The 16,681-nt window shown below is 36.7% G+C and overlaps 1 protein-coding gene across 1 annotated transcript in view; it reads left to right on the plus strand.

Moving 5' to 3' along the window:
• Nucleotides 1-1,953: 1,953 nt before the first annotated feature.
• The window catches only part of LOC148819508 (uncharacterized), a 74,092-nt gene continuing 59,364 nt past the window's right edge, over nucleotides 1,954-16,681 (plus strand). Inside the window, exons 1-9 of the mRNA XM_088934742.1 lie at nucleotides 1,954-2,087; nucleotides 2,726-2,813; nucleotides 3,286-3,393; nucleotides 4,230-4,416; nucleotides 4,826-4,951; nucleotides 7,589-7,712; nucleotides 8,174-8,243; nucleotides 10,586-10,700; nucleotides 14,013-14,130. Coding sequence (XP_088790868.1) covers nucleotides 1,954-2,087; nucleotides 2,726-2,813; nucleotides 3,286-3,393; nucleotides 4,230-4,416; nucleotides 4,826-4,951; nucleotides 7,589-7,712; nucleotides 8,174-8,243; nucleotides 10,586-10,700; nucleotides 14,013-14,130 — 1,070 coding nt within the window. The remainder of the gene's footprint in view (nucleotides 2,088-2,725; nucleotides 2,814-3,285; nucleotides 3,394-4,229; nucleotides 4,417-4,825; nucleotides 4,952-7,588; nucleotides 7,713-8,173; nucleotides 8,244-10,585; nucleotides 10,701-14,012; nucleotides 14,131-16,681) is intronic.

Below are 16,681 nucleotides of genomic sequence, written 5' to 3' on the forward strand. Positions count from 1 at the left end.
AGTCTTTGAGCAGTGGAGTTGACAGCTCGGTGTGGCGCGTCGTGCCTTACACATTACGCGCAGTGTTCGTAAAACACAGCACCCAAGGCATCTGTCTTCAAAGAAGGCTTTTTTTTTTTTAGATGCGTTGATGTTTTTTGCATCAAGACATTGTATATTGTTGTCTTTTACAATATAGTTTCTTACATTATAGTTGCTAAGCACACATACCAGGTTAAAGGATACCCAGCACAAGATATGATTGTAACAGGGAATGGACATCGTAAACTAAAGAATGTGATTCAGATCAATGACGGCGCTGAAACCAAAAGCAAAATGCGCCACCTGTTGGAGTTTATTTACATGGTGTTGCCACGATTAAGTAAAATATAATATCCTGTACAAAAAAATTACATCAAAACTATGCCTCCATTTAATTTTACTTAAATTTTACCTCCAATATAAATGCATGTTAGAAGGCATAACTACACATACGCACTCTCTCCCGAATTGCAGCCTTAATTTGTCAGTTCAGTCTGAAATCATCTTCCGAAATAATTTGATACAAATTGTGGAAAAATCAACTTTATTTAGTGAAGACTTTGAACCACCACACCAATTTCAAATCCGTTGATGTTCTTTTTAATACATATTGAAAAAAAAAACCTTATCTGTTTTGTGTTTAGAGTCAGCATTTCGGTGATGAAGAGCACACCTTTAAAACGACTATGATAAACGTCTGATGGATGATATCGTTACTTCAGGACGTGTTATCTGTCTTTACTGTATAACTATTTTCTTACACTGGTAAACCAGCCCAATGCTGCGCCCTGTTTGACCTCATACTTTATTATAGTAATTATATGAAAACCCCTCGTCCTATGTGCATCTCCTACACAGTATACAGCCATTTCCTTTGGGAGCTGTAAGAGAGATCTTCTTAATCAGTCTTTACACCAGAGGTGTCCCATCTGCGGTCCTCAAAGGCAGTTGGCCAACAAGGTTTATAGGTACTTTATATCTCCAGCTTCTGAACAACAAGGAAAGTCTTCAACGTGTCCAATTAAATCAATAAAGAGTTTAATTAGGTAGTTAAGGACTCGGGTGGAAAGAAAAGCAGAAATCGTCCGTGTGTCTATCCACTGCAGTTTCGTGTATGGTGGGTTTGCCTCTTTCCACAGAAAAATGTCCACAGAAGCCCACGCCATTCTCTCTGAAGCGCGTCCTTGTGCCACTCAGCCTGGCCACCGCTGATGAGAAACTGATATCGGCTGCAAGCGGAGATCTGATTAGGAATGTATTGGACCGGGTCTTCTATCATAGTTTTGTTGTTCCATCGGTTTGTATAGCTGGCAGTCTTTCTGCATTTGTTGATTGTCGTCTGTTGGGCTCCTTGATGTGAGCCATTGATTCTCCTTCATTTCTCATCCCGGAGTCCCCTCGTGGAAAAGTAATTGTTCTGGGCTGGGACGGGGTCCCATTGCTGCTGGCTTTGGTTTCACGCTGTCGATTATATAATCGAACCGCTAACTGAACTAATAATAGGATTATTTGGACTCTTATAATTGCTCTGAGTTCGTAAACACGTTTGAGGTTGCCTATTAGCTATAGCATTTCATCAGTAAATTAAGACCTCCAACTTTTTTAGAAAGAAACCTGCAAAGGTTCCAGTCAAGCAAGGTCTCAATTTCCCCTCAAAGTAGATTTAAAGTAGATTGCACGCTTGCACCTGCTGGGCATTATGGTTTAAATAGAAATCAAACTCGTTGGCGAAGCAACGCCTTCACTTGTATTTGATTGGTTTCAGAGTTTCAGCTCTGACTTCCCATTGGTCTACGTGTTTGTCAGTTAAGGGGCGGATCGGAAACTGGGAAGCGGCGTCTGATTTGAAACAGAATTACAGTTTACAGTTGTTACTTGTTGTTTTGTTACTGCCTTCTTTGAGTTTGAGTAACCACTTTTTTTTTTGCTGTCATGTCGCGGAGAAAGAGCAGTCACGGAAAATCCCCACGAAGGCGTAATGTTGTTTTGGGGTTTGATGAATTTGGTTTCGCTGTGTTAGGTAGAAAAGATGTGAAAATATCGCCAGGCAGATGTCACGAATACAGGTAATGCTCAGACTACTTTATCTCGCTAGTGCAACTGCAGAAGTCTAGTTTGAGGGTGGTGATTTTTATACCCCACAGTGTATCCATTATCTTCAAAATATTTATGGAAAACGTGTTGCTAAAGTAAAACAATTTTGGTATTGCTAAAAGAGAAACGAGAGATCACGGGGACATTTTTTACAACACACTGCTATAGTTTTAATGCGTCATTTTGAATGTTTTAATGACAGCATACCCTTACTATTTATAATAGCCCCGCGTGTATCTTAATTTTCTGTAAATGTCTTGGTATAAAAAATATAAATACTAAGTCAGCCCCCCCCACCTTAATACGAAATATTCTGAATTACCTTCTTGGAAGAGAGACGCCGCAGTTCATATTAAAAGTAATATTCCCTAGCGTTTGATTGGGTTGAGAATAGGTCAATTAAAAAATATATATTTATATGTAAAATTGCATTCTTTTGAGTGGAGTATTAAAATACTGTCAGGTAATACATACAAATCACCACAAGGCCAATAGTTCTCCTGGTCGGTTTAACATGTATAATGTTTTTGCCTTCTTACAAATTCCTCAATTTACATTTTCATTGCTTATGCATTGCTTGGTGTTTAACTTGTTCTTTCCATTTTAACAGCTACCCCAGACCAAATGCTGTGAAGGTGAAGGAATTGTGTCATTTGCTCAGCTACTGGAATGGTTCGAGTTTCATCTGCAAGAACCAGGTAGCTTGGTGCTGTAAAGTTGAACTCTATAATCGCAGAGAAGGATCTGGTCTTGACTGACAGCACATAGAGCTGTTGAAAGTACAGACCTACTGTAAGTCAGATGTGCAATGAAGCTCGCAGGTGCTTGCTCATCCTGTCTTCCAAGATGTCTTCTGGGACCACTGCCTTTATTAAATATTTCTTCAGAATTCCCATCTCTTTTGCCATGTATAGAAATGTATGTTAACCAGGATAATTCCATTTTTACTGAAACATGTTGTAAGTTAAACAGAAGGCTGCAATGTGAAATTAAAATTCCATTTTCAATTATCCCCCGTGGCATACTCAGAGTTGTAATGTTTTTTTTGGTAAATAGCAAAATAGTTTAAAAATATATATTATTATTAAAGCTCTTTTATTGAGTTTTTTTTTGTCTTTTTTATATACAAGTAGATAAAATCTGATATTGTGCTATGGCTGTTTATTTCAGATTGAACAATTTATTAAAATGGGGCTTCCACCTGAGTTACGAGGGCGTGCATGGAAGTCTCTTTTGGATCTTGAGTCAATGAAAGGTGGCAGTCCTTTCAATTATCAGGTACTGTGCCTTTTGCAGTTTTCACATTTTCCTGGGAATTTTTTATTACACTTTTTTATTTTTTTGGCCTATTTCTGTAGTTCAGTGAACATGCAGAATGAATTAACAAAGGTACTCCCCAGCTTGCTTGATTACCAGTGCTGAGGGGCAATTGGAATATTGTTTAGCAAGAGTGGATGATATTCTCTCTTTTTTTTTAATTTTTCTGAATTGTAGTAGAGATTGAGATATTAATTTTTATTTACAAGTTTTTTTGCCTGCCTCTCCATGTAATACGATGACACGTTAGCTACAACTATAAATTACTCTGCTTAGCTCCCCAGTAATCCCTGCCTACTTCCTTGAGGTGATCTATCCAAACAGTTACTAGGTCAAACCATAGTTGAAGTCTGAGGTCTGAAGACATTAGGTTTAAAGATACCCATTGCAACGTATTTCACATAAGTGTGCACTTGAAAATAGGATAATCCAACTCAGGATTCTTTCAGATCATAAATAATTTTTATGCATTCAGTTTGAGTATATAGTTTTTTGTTTTTGCTATGATTCATATTAACTGGCACCAAAAAGTGGTGTCTGTAACACTTGGAACCATATCTTTGACATTTTAACAACCTGTCATTCTTTCAATATTAAAATGTGATGAGTGAACTTTATTATCGTTATCAGGTAACTTAAACTCATAATGAAGTGTACACCACTATAATGCCAAACTGTCAGAGGTAACAAAGGGGTTTCTGTGTTGCAGTTTTTATAATCAGTTGCATAGAATCCAGAGAATTCATGAAAGACATCTGCTACACAATTTTAACAATAATTTGTGCATTTTTCTTTAGAACTGTCTCAAAGAAATTCGGAGGCCTCTCGTTGATCTTGGTGTGACAGAGTATAGTATCCGTTCTGCGATCACCATTTTGAGTGAAATGGAGAATGAAATGAGGTGTGCGGAAGATGGTCCTATTCCCAGTTGCGAGTTCTCCAACAGTGATGTTGTCATCTTCAGACAAGTGGCTCTTGACCTGCGTGAGTATTAATTTGAAATATTTAACTAAGCAAAACCTACATTCAAAAAGAAAAATAATCTAAATCTTAAACTAGGTTTGTCTGCCATTATTAGACAGATTAGCAAGAGGAAATGGTCCCTTCAATTAGACATTATTTTTAGATCATAAGAATACTGTACATGAGCCAAATCTTTTTGGTTATTTTTTTTTTATCAGTAACCCATATTGCTGTTGAGTTATTTTCACCCCTTTACTGCTATTTAAATACTTTTCTTTCCATTATTCTTGAAAGCATGCTTTAAACTCACCTTTCACACCTTGAATAAAGCAATCTATAGGTTTTTTTTTTTGAGACAGCAGGGTGGAGAACACGTCTGTTGTAACCTATTAGGAAGGAAATGTGACTCAGGAATTCCTTCTCTTTGCAGAGAGATCTTTTCCTACTCATCGCTCATTAATGGGTGACACCCCAGAAGCTATTGAAGGGCAAGCCAAGCTCTTTCGTGTCCTCATCGCGTACGCCAAGTATAATCCCCAGATAGGATACAGCCAAGGTGGGTGTGTGGCGGATGACTGATATATGGTTATGGAACATATCCTAGCTGCTTCACACACAGATAAAGACGTTTATACATGGTAATCACGTGTAGTTTTTCTGCTTAATTCCATGTGCTTGAAAAACGTGTTGTAGATTTTTGACTTGAGACTTGGACTGCAGCCAGGTTTGTCTTTCTTTTTTTTTTTTTACACTTCAGACTCTGATTAAATTGACCTTAGGATTGATTTAGGGCTTTTCATTTTACTGTACTTTTTGTATTGTGATGTTATTCTACCTTACATTCACCTTATCCCACAGCTACACTTTTTAGAATTACCAAGAGGCACATGATGACCCAGTCAATTGCTCTTAATACACTGCTTTTTACCTGACCACTAAAGCAATATTGTATTTTTTTCTATTAAATTACTGGCAATTGTTTTCTGGATGGCAAGCTTTTGAATTACCAGTGGTGTTTTCCTTATTTTAAGAGTCTTATTCTATTTCCTGCTGATGGTAGTTTTGTATTTGCCTCTCAAGGTTCTTAATTTTGATTAATGTGACCTCTACACATTCAGACATGATAGGCTTGAAAGCCAATAGGCGAATATATTAAGCTACTGACTATAAATGTTACTCTGAGAGAGGAAAAAATGAATCAGACATATTTAATCAATGATGAATATTGCCAACTGGCATCTTTTCACCACTCATCTCTTAGGTTGGGCTGACAGAGGCATACAGTTACAAGAAAACGTTTGTGAACCCTTTGGAATTACCTGGATTTCTGCATTAATTACTCATAAAAATGTGGTCTGATTTTCAGCTTAGTCACAACAATAGAAAAACACAATCTGTTTAAACAAATAACACACAAACAATTGTACTTCTTCTTGTCAGTACTGAAGACATTGTTTAAACATTCACAGTCTAGGTTGGAAAAATTACTGTATGTGAACCCTTGTATTTAGTAACTGGTAGAACCTCCTTTAGCAGCAATAACCTCCACCAAATGTTTCCTGTAGCTGCTGGTGAGACTTGCACATCGGTTAGGAGGAATTTTAGACCATTCCTCCTTACAAAACTGTTTCAGTTCATTGATATTTCTGGGATTTGTATCGCAGAAATTCATTCTTTTATTGTAATAACGTAATAAAGAGAAGTTGAAACTCACAATATGTCAGTGTGTTTGCAGTTATACAGTTGCAGTTTTATGAAAAGAATTCATTAACAAAACTGCCTCAGACTAAAAATAGAGTTCTGTTAAACTTAATGCTCATAATATGTAATTTCTTGTAGGGTAGTTGGACTAAAGTCACCACTGCGAGTTACTCCTGTCTTGTATCCTAAAACTGAGAAAAATGACCACAGTCACAATTTTGCTTTATAATTGATTAAATATAACTTCTTCACTTTATTATCTTCAAATTCCGCAATAATTATTCTGCACTCCACAGGTATTTATTCAACCCCCAGTTGCAAGACTTCCAATACATACACAACCTCTATCAATGAAAATTTTATTTTTTCAAAAATAATATGTTAGTTTTTCTACGTGGAAAGTGAATGTAGCACTTTTTAATATAAGGAAGATTCTTTTGTATAATTTGCTACTCATGATTCTTGTTTTTAACATGTTTTTACGTAGTACTGTTTTTTTTTGTCCGTCACGCACTGGTGATTGTGGACATCTTTCCTTTTTGCTTCAGTCTGTTCTGGCTTTTATTCTAATTCCTTTATCAATTTTATTTGAAATGATGAAATAATGTGCTGAAACTGAAAATATTTTGGCTACTTTGTTCCATGTCTGGTCTTCATTACCTGCATGTCCTGTGTATAAAACATGTTGATTGTTGTTTTGACCTTTCTGCAGTTTTGTTTCATCAATGTATGATAGAGGTTTCTTGAATGAACTGATTTTAAGTGATTTTAACTGGATTATTTAGGTATGTTTTTACTGTGAGTATTTTGATGCTGCTTGGCTATTGTACAGTTGCCATGCTCATGAGCATTTATACTTTGGTGTGTCTTTCTCTTTAGTTTTGAACATATTCTATAGGAACTGATTTTGTTGGGGATAGATAATGCTGCAAAGACCTGGGATAAAGTCTATTATTCAGTTTGCATTATGTGACAGTTCACATGGTCACTTTTTAAATGACTTTTATGGTCTCGCCAGCAGTGGGCAGCAGTGCACAATGCACGAACTGCTGAGCTGATAGTTCAGCCAAGTAGAATTGTACATTCAGGAAGAGATGAAGGAAAATGGAGAATTGTTCATCTTTAGTTAAAGTGCAAAACTCTTTCAAAATATATATTTAATGCAATTGAAATGAAGGCTTTGAGATACTAGTCCTACAGCACTTGTGAGTCATTACTGAATTACCCATGTTCTTAAGACCTGGAATGAAAACATTGCTCACCTATTTTAATGCATATTTTCTCATGGATCTGTATAAGTTATCCATGTGAATTATACAATAGGGAAAACCTATCTGGCCCAATCCAAAGTGACTTGTACTGCACACTGGTGGGACGATAGGCAGCAAAGTCTCCTTCCTGAGAAGAATTCTCAGTTCAGTGGAATCTGAATCATTGTTTGTAAGGTTATGCCTTATCCATCCCGGCGTCATTGTTACTCCTTTATTGGCAGGTATGTCATACCTTGCAGCTGTACTCCTGATGCACTTGTCTGAAGAGGAGGCATTTTGGGCCCTTGTGATTTTATTAGAGAGACCTAAATACTTATCAGGGCTGTTTGACCATTCTTTACACAAGTAAGAATTCATCTTGTTTCTGTCCTGTTATTGCAATTAACCTGCAAGTAGTTTTATGGCTGCTGGCTGCAGCTTTGCTGAAGGATGTTTCATGCATGAAATCATAGTTAAATGTTAATATGCAATAAGGATCAGTGGAATATTCTGATACAATTTTTATTCTTCAATGTCACTTAGGAATGGCCTGGTATCTAAATTGTAGAAATAGAATAATTTCGAGTTACAGTTTTTAAAATTTAAAGTGTTTATACAGAACAAAGAGAAAAATATAAACTGAGTTAAGCTTTAGGGTTGCTGTCACTGACTGATAAGGACATATCCAGGTTTTCCTGATGTTCAGGTGAATAAGGCTTCATACTGTACCTTTTTCATAGTAATTTTTTTCATAATTGTTGTCTTTTAGAAAAGTTCAATCTGACACGTTTTACTCACAAGTGTTCTTTGGTCCTTTTGCTTTTCAGAATCCAGCACAATGCAAAGGTTTTCCAACAGCTCCTGAAGCACAGAATGCCACAGCTTTCGCAGCATATTGTAAGTAATGGGAAATGTGGTTTACAAGTGATGTGTATTCAAGGTTTCTGAAAAATACTTACTGCTTTAGTGCCAACATTGTTAAACAGAATGTGACGCATAGCTTTTTTTTTTAAGGTAAACCTAAAATAAACCTAAAATGGGTTTTGCATTTTCATAGACCATATATGGTTTAAAAGTGCACATCACCAGTGATTAAGATGCCCACTGACTTTGTTTCCAAACAGATTTCTGTAATTGAACTGTAATTATAAACCAGGTCAACCAAATGACTGTATCGTGTGTTCATGGATAATGACTCATCCTTGTAAAGCTGAAAAAAAACTTAGTTTTTTTAAAACTATTTCTTGTTAAAGCTAACGTACTGTATTTTCCCAAGCTTATGATAGTGGCATTTCTAGTTTACTGTGTGGGCAGTGTGGATATTAGGTTGTTTATAGATGCAAACATAATCTATTTTATCTGTTTCCTAAGGTACAGTTTAATGGAGTTTATGCTAGCGAATGAAATAAATACATGTTTCTATGTCAGATGATTTTGATTATATCTTTTGCTGGGTTTAAATACAATTAAATAATAAACAGAAGCTGAGGGTAAGTTGGAAATAAATCAGCAACATACAGTAATCATGCACTAAACTAATTCTGAGGCCATCCAAATTAGCTTACCTCGTATGCCCTCACTCTTCCTTGAGACATTAAACTCCCACAGTGATTTAAGACTGTTCTTTTGCCATTTCATGCCCATTAGCAAAATCAGATCCTTTAATGATGGCATAAGTGGTTTATTTTTGCTAGCCAGGGGCAGTTGTTGTAATCTTGCTGCAGTCGGTGTATTTGAAAGAGAAGTTTTCTTCCTGACACAGCCTTTTCCCAGAGATGATGGTAGCAAGCAGATATTGGTACAGTAGCTCTTTTTTGGCCACTAGGTCAACCCGCATACACAGGAAATTGCTTACTTGAGACATTTGTCTCTTTAGAAAATTAGTTTTTGAAATTATTATTGTTCTACACTTCCTCAAGAATATGATTTCAAATGAAAAAGCACAGTAAACCAAACTGCAAAGCAAAATCAAGAACCAGATCACAAATTCTCTTTTGCACTTACTTAAGTGGATTTCAAACTGGGCTTCCTTTTTATAAATTGATGCTCTTGATGGAACAGTCCTGTTTGTAGTATAAAATGTTTGAGAAACATTTTCATCTTGTACCCATTATTTGTCACGCTTTCGAAAAACATTGGAAGTTTGTGAGAAAAACAAGGAAACCAAACACCTGTGTGGGCGTTTAAGATTCCTCTGGTTTCTCAATGGTATATTTTGAGTGAAAAGTAAATTGCTCAAACAAAACAAAAAGCTATATCAATTTTCACAAGTTACTGATTCACTTGTGTGGAATGTTTGCAGACTTGTATAAAACGGATGATACCAGTGAGTCCTATCGTCATACAGATGCATTCTGCAAAGCTGCGGTTTGTGATGTACTGTATCTAGTCAACCAGAATAAATGTGTATCCCACTTTATCCCACAAAAGCTGTTTCTCTAATTTTTGATACTTGACTGTTTCTGTATGGGTTTATGCCCCCTTAACATTTAGCTTGGCACATTTGGCAAAGTATTGCAAAAAACACAAGTTTGGATATTTGAGAAGTCAAAATAGTGTGGTATTAAAAACAACAACAAATGAGTTTTGGACTAATAAGCACTTGTTGTTAGTTTTTAATGCCTCTCGGTACATCTTTTGCGATAATAAGGATCTCGTTCTTCATGGAATTGTAACACTAAAATCCTACAAGGCGTTATAGTTGTACACATACAGTAACATTATGGCCTTTTAAGCCCTAAAAATGTTTTTGTTGTGATAATGAATGTACTGTAATTTGCAATAAATGCCTGTGCTTCTATGTTTGACAAATGTTCCTTTTTTCACTTATCAATATATGCCATGCTTATTTATGTAAGGCTTTAATCTGTAATTTAAATTATATTTTTAAAGATCTGGTTGCTCCTAATAGTAAGCCCTAAAAAAATCTTGGTGAATTTTTGTGAAAAGAGAATACTGTGGAAGAACAATGATGGAGCTACTGAAAACTTTTGTTTTTGACAGGACCTTGATTGTTCTGACCTTGCACTCATTTAAACAATGTTCTCTGCTATTTGAGAAAATGAGAGAAGCTAATGGTGAGTGACAAAGATTGTGGCACCACCTCCATTTTCAAACTCTCTTTTTCAAAGTTCTGAGCTGCTTATTCAAAAAATTAAACTGCTTTGCTTGTGTATTGCACCGTGATCTTATTATATGACAGGTATGAGTGTTGATGATGTTTCTTTCAATACGAACAGGAAAATCTTGGAGTGTCTTCCTTGCACTACGTGATGCCCTGGTTTCTAACGCTGTTCACTTCTCTGCCCTGCTGGGACTCTGTGCTGGCTGTGTGGGACCTCCTCATGCTCCATGGTAAGAGCTGTTCGGTCTTTGCTCTATGGCTACACCCTGCGGTTAGCCCACGGCACAGACGGAGAGATCTTGGTCTCTGCCTTCATCACTTTATTGGCTCTCTAGACAAAGATGAGCAATTTGTTAAAGGTGCATGGTAGAGTCTTGTTCACTAGGGGTCACTCTCAGCAGAGTTTTTTTTTCGCTTGAGAGGTTGGCTTAAAAAGTTTTCCTTTTCTTTTTTTTAATACAAATTCTGGCTTTTATCAGTTTGGATAATTATCTCCGTAATGTTGATTAACTTTTACTTATGGGGGGAAAACCCAAGGCAGGAACCAGAGGTTTTTAGGTTAACTGTGAAATATTTTGTAATGTCAGTCTTGTTGTCCTCTTCCATTAATGATTTGTTTAATATTTTTAGGGAAGGATTCTTGGGAGGGTTTTATTAAGTGTCTAATTTAATTAAGATCTGTCCGTTTTACTTTCACACAGCAATTCAGTTCTAGCATTATTACCATACGTTACAAGTGGCATTTACTAACAAGCTGTGGTTAGCCTTTTAAATGTTATTTTCCCAAGGTCCTGACCTTTGTTACAATGAAGTGCTGCTCTTTCTGACCTGGGAAGAAGTGTAGTATTTTGCAGATTGGAGATGGCGTATGTGGCATTTCTGGAATATTGCAAAGAAAGATGGGTCAAATGGTCATTTGGTGTTCTTTTACACATTTTCATTTTCGTTCCTTTCTCCTGCGTGATATCTAGAGCGGAACTGTAATTGACATTAAGTGAATAAAATACACATCTGAGCATGTTTAAATGGGAAATGATGCAGCACAACCACGAACATCTGTGTTTAATGGATGCATAACAGCATAACTTCACAACCTGTCTCTTTGGGGAAACATTTACTTTGACATTTGTGCCTTAAAGTTTTGCGTAGGATACTGAAAGATTTGATTAACACTATGTTGTGTGTGAATTTAAGATAGAAAATTGGTTCCAATTTTAGAATTCTATATGTAAAATGGGTATTTTGATCATTTTAATTTTTTAAATAATAGAGGATCTTTTAATAAAGAGGAAGAGTTATGTAGGAAGAGCATATTTCCTTATTTTATGCTTTCATAAATGTTTTAATATTTAATTAGGGTATTGGTGTGGAGTATCCAGTTTTTTTTTCTATAACCCTTATTTGTTATTGGAGCTCAATTCTTAATCCTTTGAAGTTTAGGTGCATTAAACTAACTGGAAAATAGTCACTTTGGCTCCAATACAAGCCCTAGTGGCTGTGCTGTTAAAGTATTCAAATGCGCATACACATCAGTTTGTTGAAAGGATTTCTAGGCACTGAGGGTAGCCTGTCGCTTTGAGTTATGGATGTTTAGTGTTTTGCTACCTGCTAAAAGTCTTAGGCCTGCTGCCCATTCAGAAAATACCTTTAAGGTAATTGATGCTGAATGCAGTTCTTGTAGGAAGTGCTTGTGAAAAGCCTGCAAGAGGACCAATTCAGGACTCTTTCAACAAAAGACCTATAGATATTTATCTGTAGCACACAAAGGGTCCCATGCTGTGTTTGTCACACATCGGTAAGCAAATCATTCTGATACACTGTTTTCTTATTTCCTATCAATCATCTATTTCTCATTGATAGAGGGATCTTCTGGGATGACAGGTTTCTTTTGTAGTGTCCCTCTATGTGCGGTCTTTCCATTGGATTTCCTACTTGCAACAATCTTAGTACGCCTGAGAAACTCCTAGAGGGGAAGTATACAGACTCTGTATTGCTCCAGATGTAGCCCTTCTCTGAGAGAAACTTTAAAAGTGTTTGGAAATGTGTAGGTGTTTATGTCCATATTAATACTTATTGCTGTGCTGTGTTGTGTACACATCTGGTTTAATTGCATAAAAAGTAAATTAACTATACTGTTCCTCCCCTCTGCATGTGTCTCTTTAGTACAGCCCTGCTGGTGATGAATGTTTTGTTTTATGCTTGATAGGTTCTGTAACAATTCTTATTCATTCTGAGACCTGGATATTCAAGAGCCAATCATCTGCCATTAATGGGACCTAATGCAATGAATTCATACAATACAATACTAATAAATGGTTGCTTGAAATCTCAACTGATTTTTATCAAGTGCTGTTTTTGTATGCACAATTAACATTAGAGCTGTTTATCAAACGTCTGTTTAGTCTGGACTGAGGGCTGAGTTTGCAAAACTTGCAATTAATGAAACGGAAATAAGGCAAGCCCTGGGGTTTCCAAACTTTCCATCAGACTCCGTGGTCAGCCCATTACAGCTGAAAAATTGGATTTAAAAAGCTCTCTAAGTGCTGTTACTGCACTGGCTTACTGCTGGCCTTTGTCCTGTCTACAGAACAATAGTTCTTTTGCTTGATGTATCTGTAATGCCTCACCGGTTTCTTAGAACTTACACCTGGGTGGTAGATAGCAAAACAAAATAAAATCTTCATGAAGATTTATTTGCTTGCTTTAAGAGAAACATAGTTTTAAACCTAATATAATGACTATATGATGATTTTTAGAAGAGGAAGTAAGCAAGCACCAGATGTGTGTCAGTATTATTTTAGCTGCACATAGATTGCTGAACTGCTGGACAGATTATTCAGAAATTGCATTTGCTTACTTTGAGTTGCTAAAGTTGCACTGAAACACTGGCTGAGTGCACTGGTTTCCTTAATGTAAAAATGTTTCACTCCCGGGATTAAATCAGTTTTCCCCTAGAAGTTTTTTCTTAAAAAAACAATGGTTTTGCATTAGCATTATTTTAATGCTCTTGGTTTCTTTGTGCTTGTCAAAAGCTGTCATGAATGATTAGTGAGCATGATGCAGAGTATTGAACAACACGTGGAATGGTGTTAATGATGGAGCCTGTAGAGTTCGAGGATGCCAGTGTGATTCATCTCCTCTTGCTGAAGGGATTTCTGGTGCAAAGCTATCATATGTCAGTTGCCTCGCATATCATCTGTCAGTCACACCGCAGAAGTACTGAAACTGTTTCATTTGTCTTTCAAATAAGATTTTTGGGTCACATATCAAAGATGGAACACCTTAAAGGCAGAGTTCTAAGTTCAGAATAACTTTCTTAAAAACAAAAAGGACATGCGAAGCAGGGAGGTGGGGTTGAGAGAACACTTTTAATCTCTGACTTTATTTTGTTCCACTTCTCTCTGAGTGTTTTGTGCTTTCCTGACAAGTTATCTGTCCAGGAAGGGAAGTTAGGATTTGCCACAGAACTTCACAGCTCTCTTTGTTTATTGACCCAGATGGCGTTGCAGTGGTGCTTTTTGCTGTCCTTTTTATTTCCGCAGGCATCGCGGTGGTTTTCCGCACGGGGCTGTGCATTTTCCAACTGCTTGAGCCCCGACTGCTGCAAATGCCAGACATGTCTCTGCTGCTGCCCACGCTGCTCAGGGTGCCTGTTGATGTGTAAGTCTTCATTTATTTAGCTTCCTGTATACAGATTCAATAATGGATGAAGCAGATCATTGCTGGGCGCATAACCGTGACGGGAGGAAGCCAGGAAAAAGCTGGCTCTTACAAAAGTGTGCACTGCGGTTCTTCATCTTTTCAGGGGCTGGTAAACAGGGTCTTTTTGTTTTCGCTCTGGCGTGGAATGCGAAATCAGTTAACCTGGCTTGATTAAGATCAGGTATTCTCCAGATGTGATGAATAGAAGCTATGAAAATGGAGGTTACTCGGCTTACTATATTTTGGTCCAAGGGCCTGATTTGGCTGAGCTGTTCTAGATGTTTGCGTCCCTATTCATCTAATTCATCTTTCTTCGTTTGTGGATTGAGCTTAAGAATTAAATAAAAAAAAAACACTTTCTAAAGAACTGAATGCCTCCTATGTAAAAACTAAACCATCCAGTTGGGCCGGTCAAATAAAAACTGTCTTGTCCTCAATTTACAATTGTCATTACTCAATAACCAGCATGTGTGTTATTATCAACTGTTCCTATGTAATGTGTTAGTAAGCCTTTTAATGTTTTGTTTCTCTAAATATTTAGATAAGTATGTGGCTAAACATACTGTACCTACCTGAGAATTTTGCCTGCTTTCCAACATAAAAATATTAACATTGTATACCATGTAATACATCGTTCTCCAAAACCAAAGTGCTGAGTGAATAGAGAATTTTAAATCGCAACAGAATCTAGCTCAAATTCTGTGGCACAACTTCACTTAATTGTGGCTTTTTAAGATAACAGAGCTGTAATTTAAACCTCAGTCTGAAATGAGGAGCTTTGTGTGTAAGCGGCACTGAAACACAGTTTAAATATGAACATCAAATCAATCAGCATTAAGTTGGCACAAAATGAAATATTTTGTTTATTGTTAACTGTCACCTTGGTAGCCAGAGGCAACAAAGAAGGCTGTGTTGGCATAGAATTGGCACAGTAACTGATGCTTAAACATTGTTTTATACTCATTTCAACTGTTTGAGTAGGTTTCCTGTAAATTAAATTAATTATCCTTGGAAATCCCAACGTGGAAATTTAATGGAGCATACCTGTTTCTCTGTGAGGGATTGGGAGGATAAGGAAAAAGGAAAACAACTCTTGCCCTTTCTGCATAACCCTGTGTCTTGTAAATCAAAAAGTGTTGCCTTCTTAGTTGATTTTAAGTTGACAGAAAACATGGTCGCACTCACATGTCAAAGTTATTCAATATTGTTTGTGTTAAGAGCCTTTATAATCTTGTGGTTTCAGTTAGTGGGTGGGGAAGTTACCATGGAAACGGTGCCATGCTCCCTTTTCATAGGCCTTGCCCTTAGGTTGCTTATAAAGCTATACATGAGGAGGCCTCCTTGCTTTCACTGATTAGGCCCCTGTTCACCTTTCTGCTCTGCTGAGCACAACTTCATGACTTCACAGCCCAAGAATTAAAAAAGAAAAATGTTCACAAAAGCAGCTTTTTACTGATTGTTCACCATAGAAATTAAACGACTGTTCTTGTATAATGACTCAAAACTGACTTATGACCCCCCTCTCTCAACTCCTACATTCATCCTCTGTTATTCTGCAGTTTTACAGGTTTCCAGAGCTGTGTTTTCTTGTTTTAAGACATGGTCTGATTTTTGTAAATCTGAGTTTGTGCCTTTTCTATGTCCTATAATCACTGAATGTTAATGCCAGTTATCTACCTGGGCACAAAGCAGCTGTTGTAGAGTTTGCCATCTGGACAGAGCATTGACTCACTCTGGCAACTTGAAAAGAAATTGCTTTGTCATAACCTTAAATAAGACTTGGAAACCACTTCAAAAGCATGCTAATTATGTTTTTGTCTGTTATACAGGTAGCTTCTGAATATGAAGAAAAAAGTGGTTTATAAACTTTCATAAAATGGTGCATAACTTTGTGCCATTTTCATAAATCCATGTAAAGTCGAAATCTGTGATTGTTCCAGTTTGTAGGATTAAAGTTATAAAAATGTATAAGATGTAATTCTGTATGTTTATTTTTTCATTACTTTAGAATGTTCATTTTTTAGTCCAAGATAAAGAATGTTAATAAGGACCAGCAATAGCAATTACAGACAGTATTCCATTGCCTGATTGGCAAACAGCATTACGTTCACGACAATTTCATACACGGTGGAGTGTAGGGTTGTTTTTGTACAGTTCCTACTGCCAAGGGAAATAGATACATTATGCATCTACTGTATGAAATGATTTTGCTGTCATCACAGTTACTTTATACCAGTATAATCATGTGATTTTCATAATTTACAGATCCAAAAACTAGTGCTGTAATGTTATTTCTTCCATTGAGCAAAAGCACTTTCTGTAGCATAAAGTATCCATCAAGCCTGATGAAAGGTCTAGAGTAGTAGTGAACTGTTAGCTAAAATGCATACAAGTGAAAGGGGCCATTTGGTCCATCTTTATTCAGTTGATTACCAGCTGATCCAAGAATCTCGTCCAGCCATTTATTGATAGTAGCCAAGGTATCGTCTTCAACAACATGGCTGTGCAG

This window comes from Atractosteus spatula, chromosome 16, assembly GCF_055471065.1.
Source record: "Atractosteus spatula isolate fAtrSpa1 chromosome 16, fAtrSpa1.hap1, whole genome shotgun sequence".
NCBI classification, from domain to species: Eukaryota; Metazoa; Chordata; class Actinopteri; order Semionotiformes; family Lepisosteidae; genus Atractosteus; species Atractosteus spatula.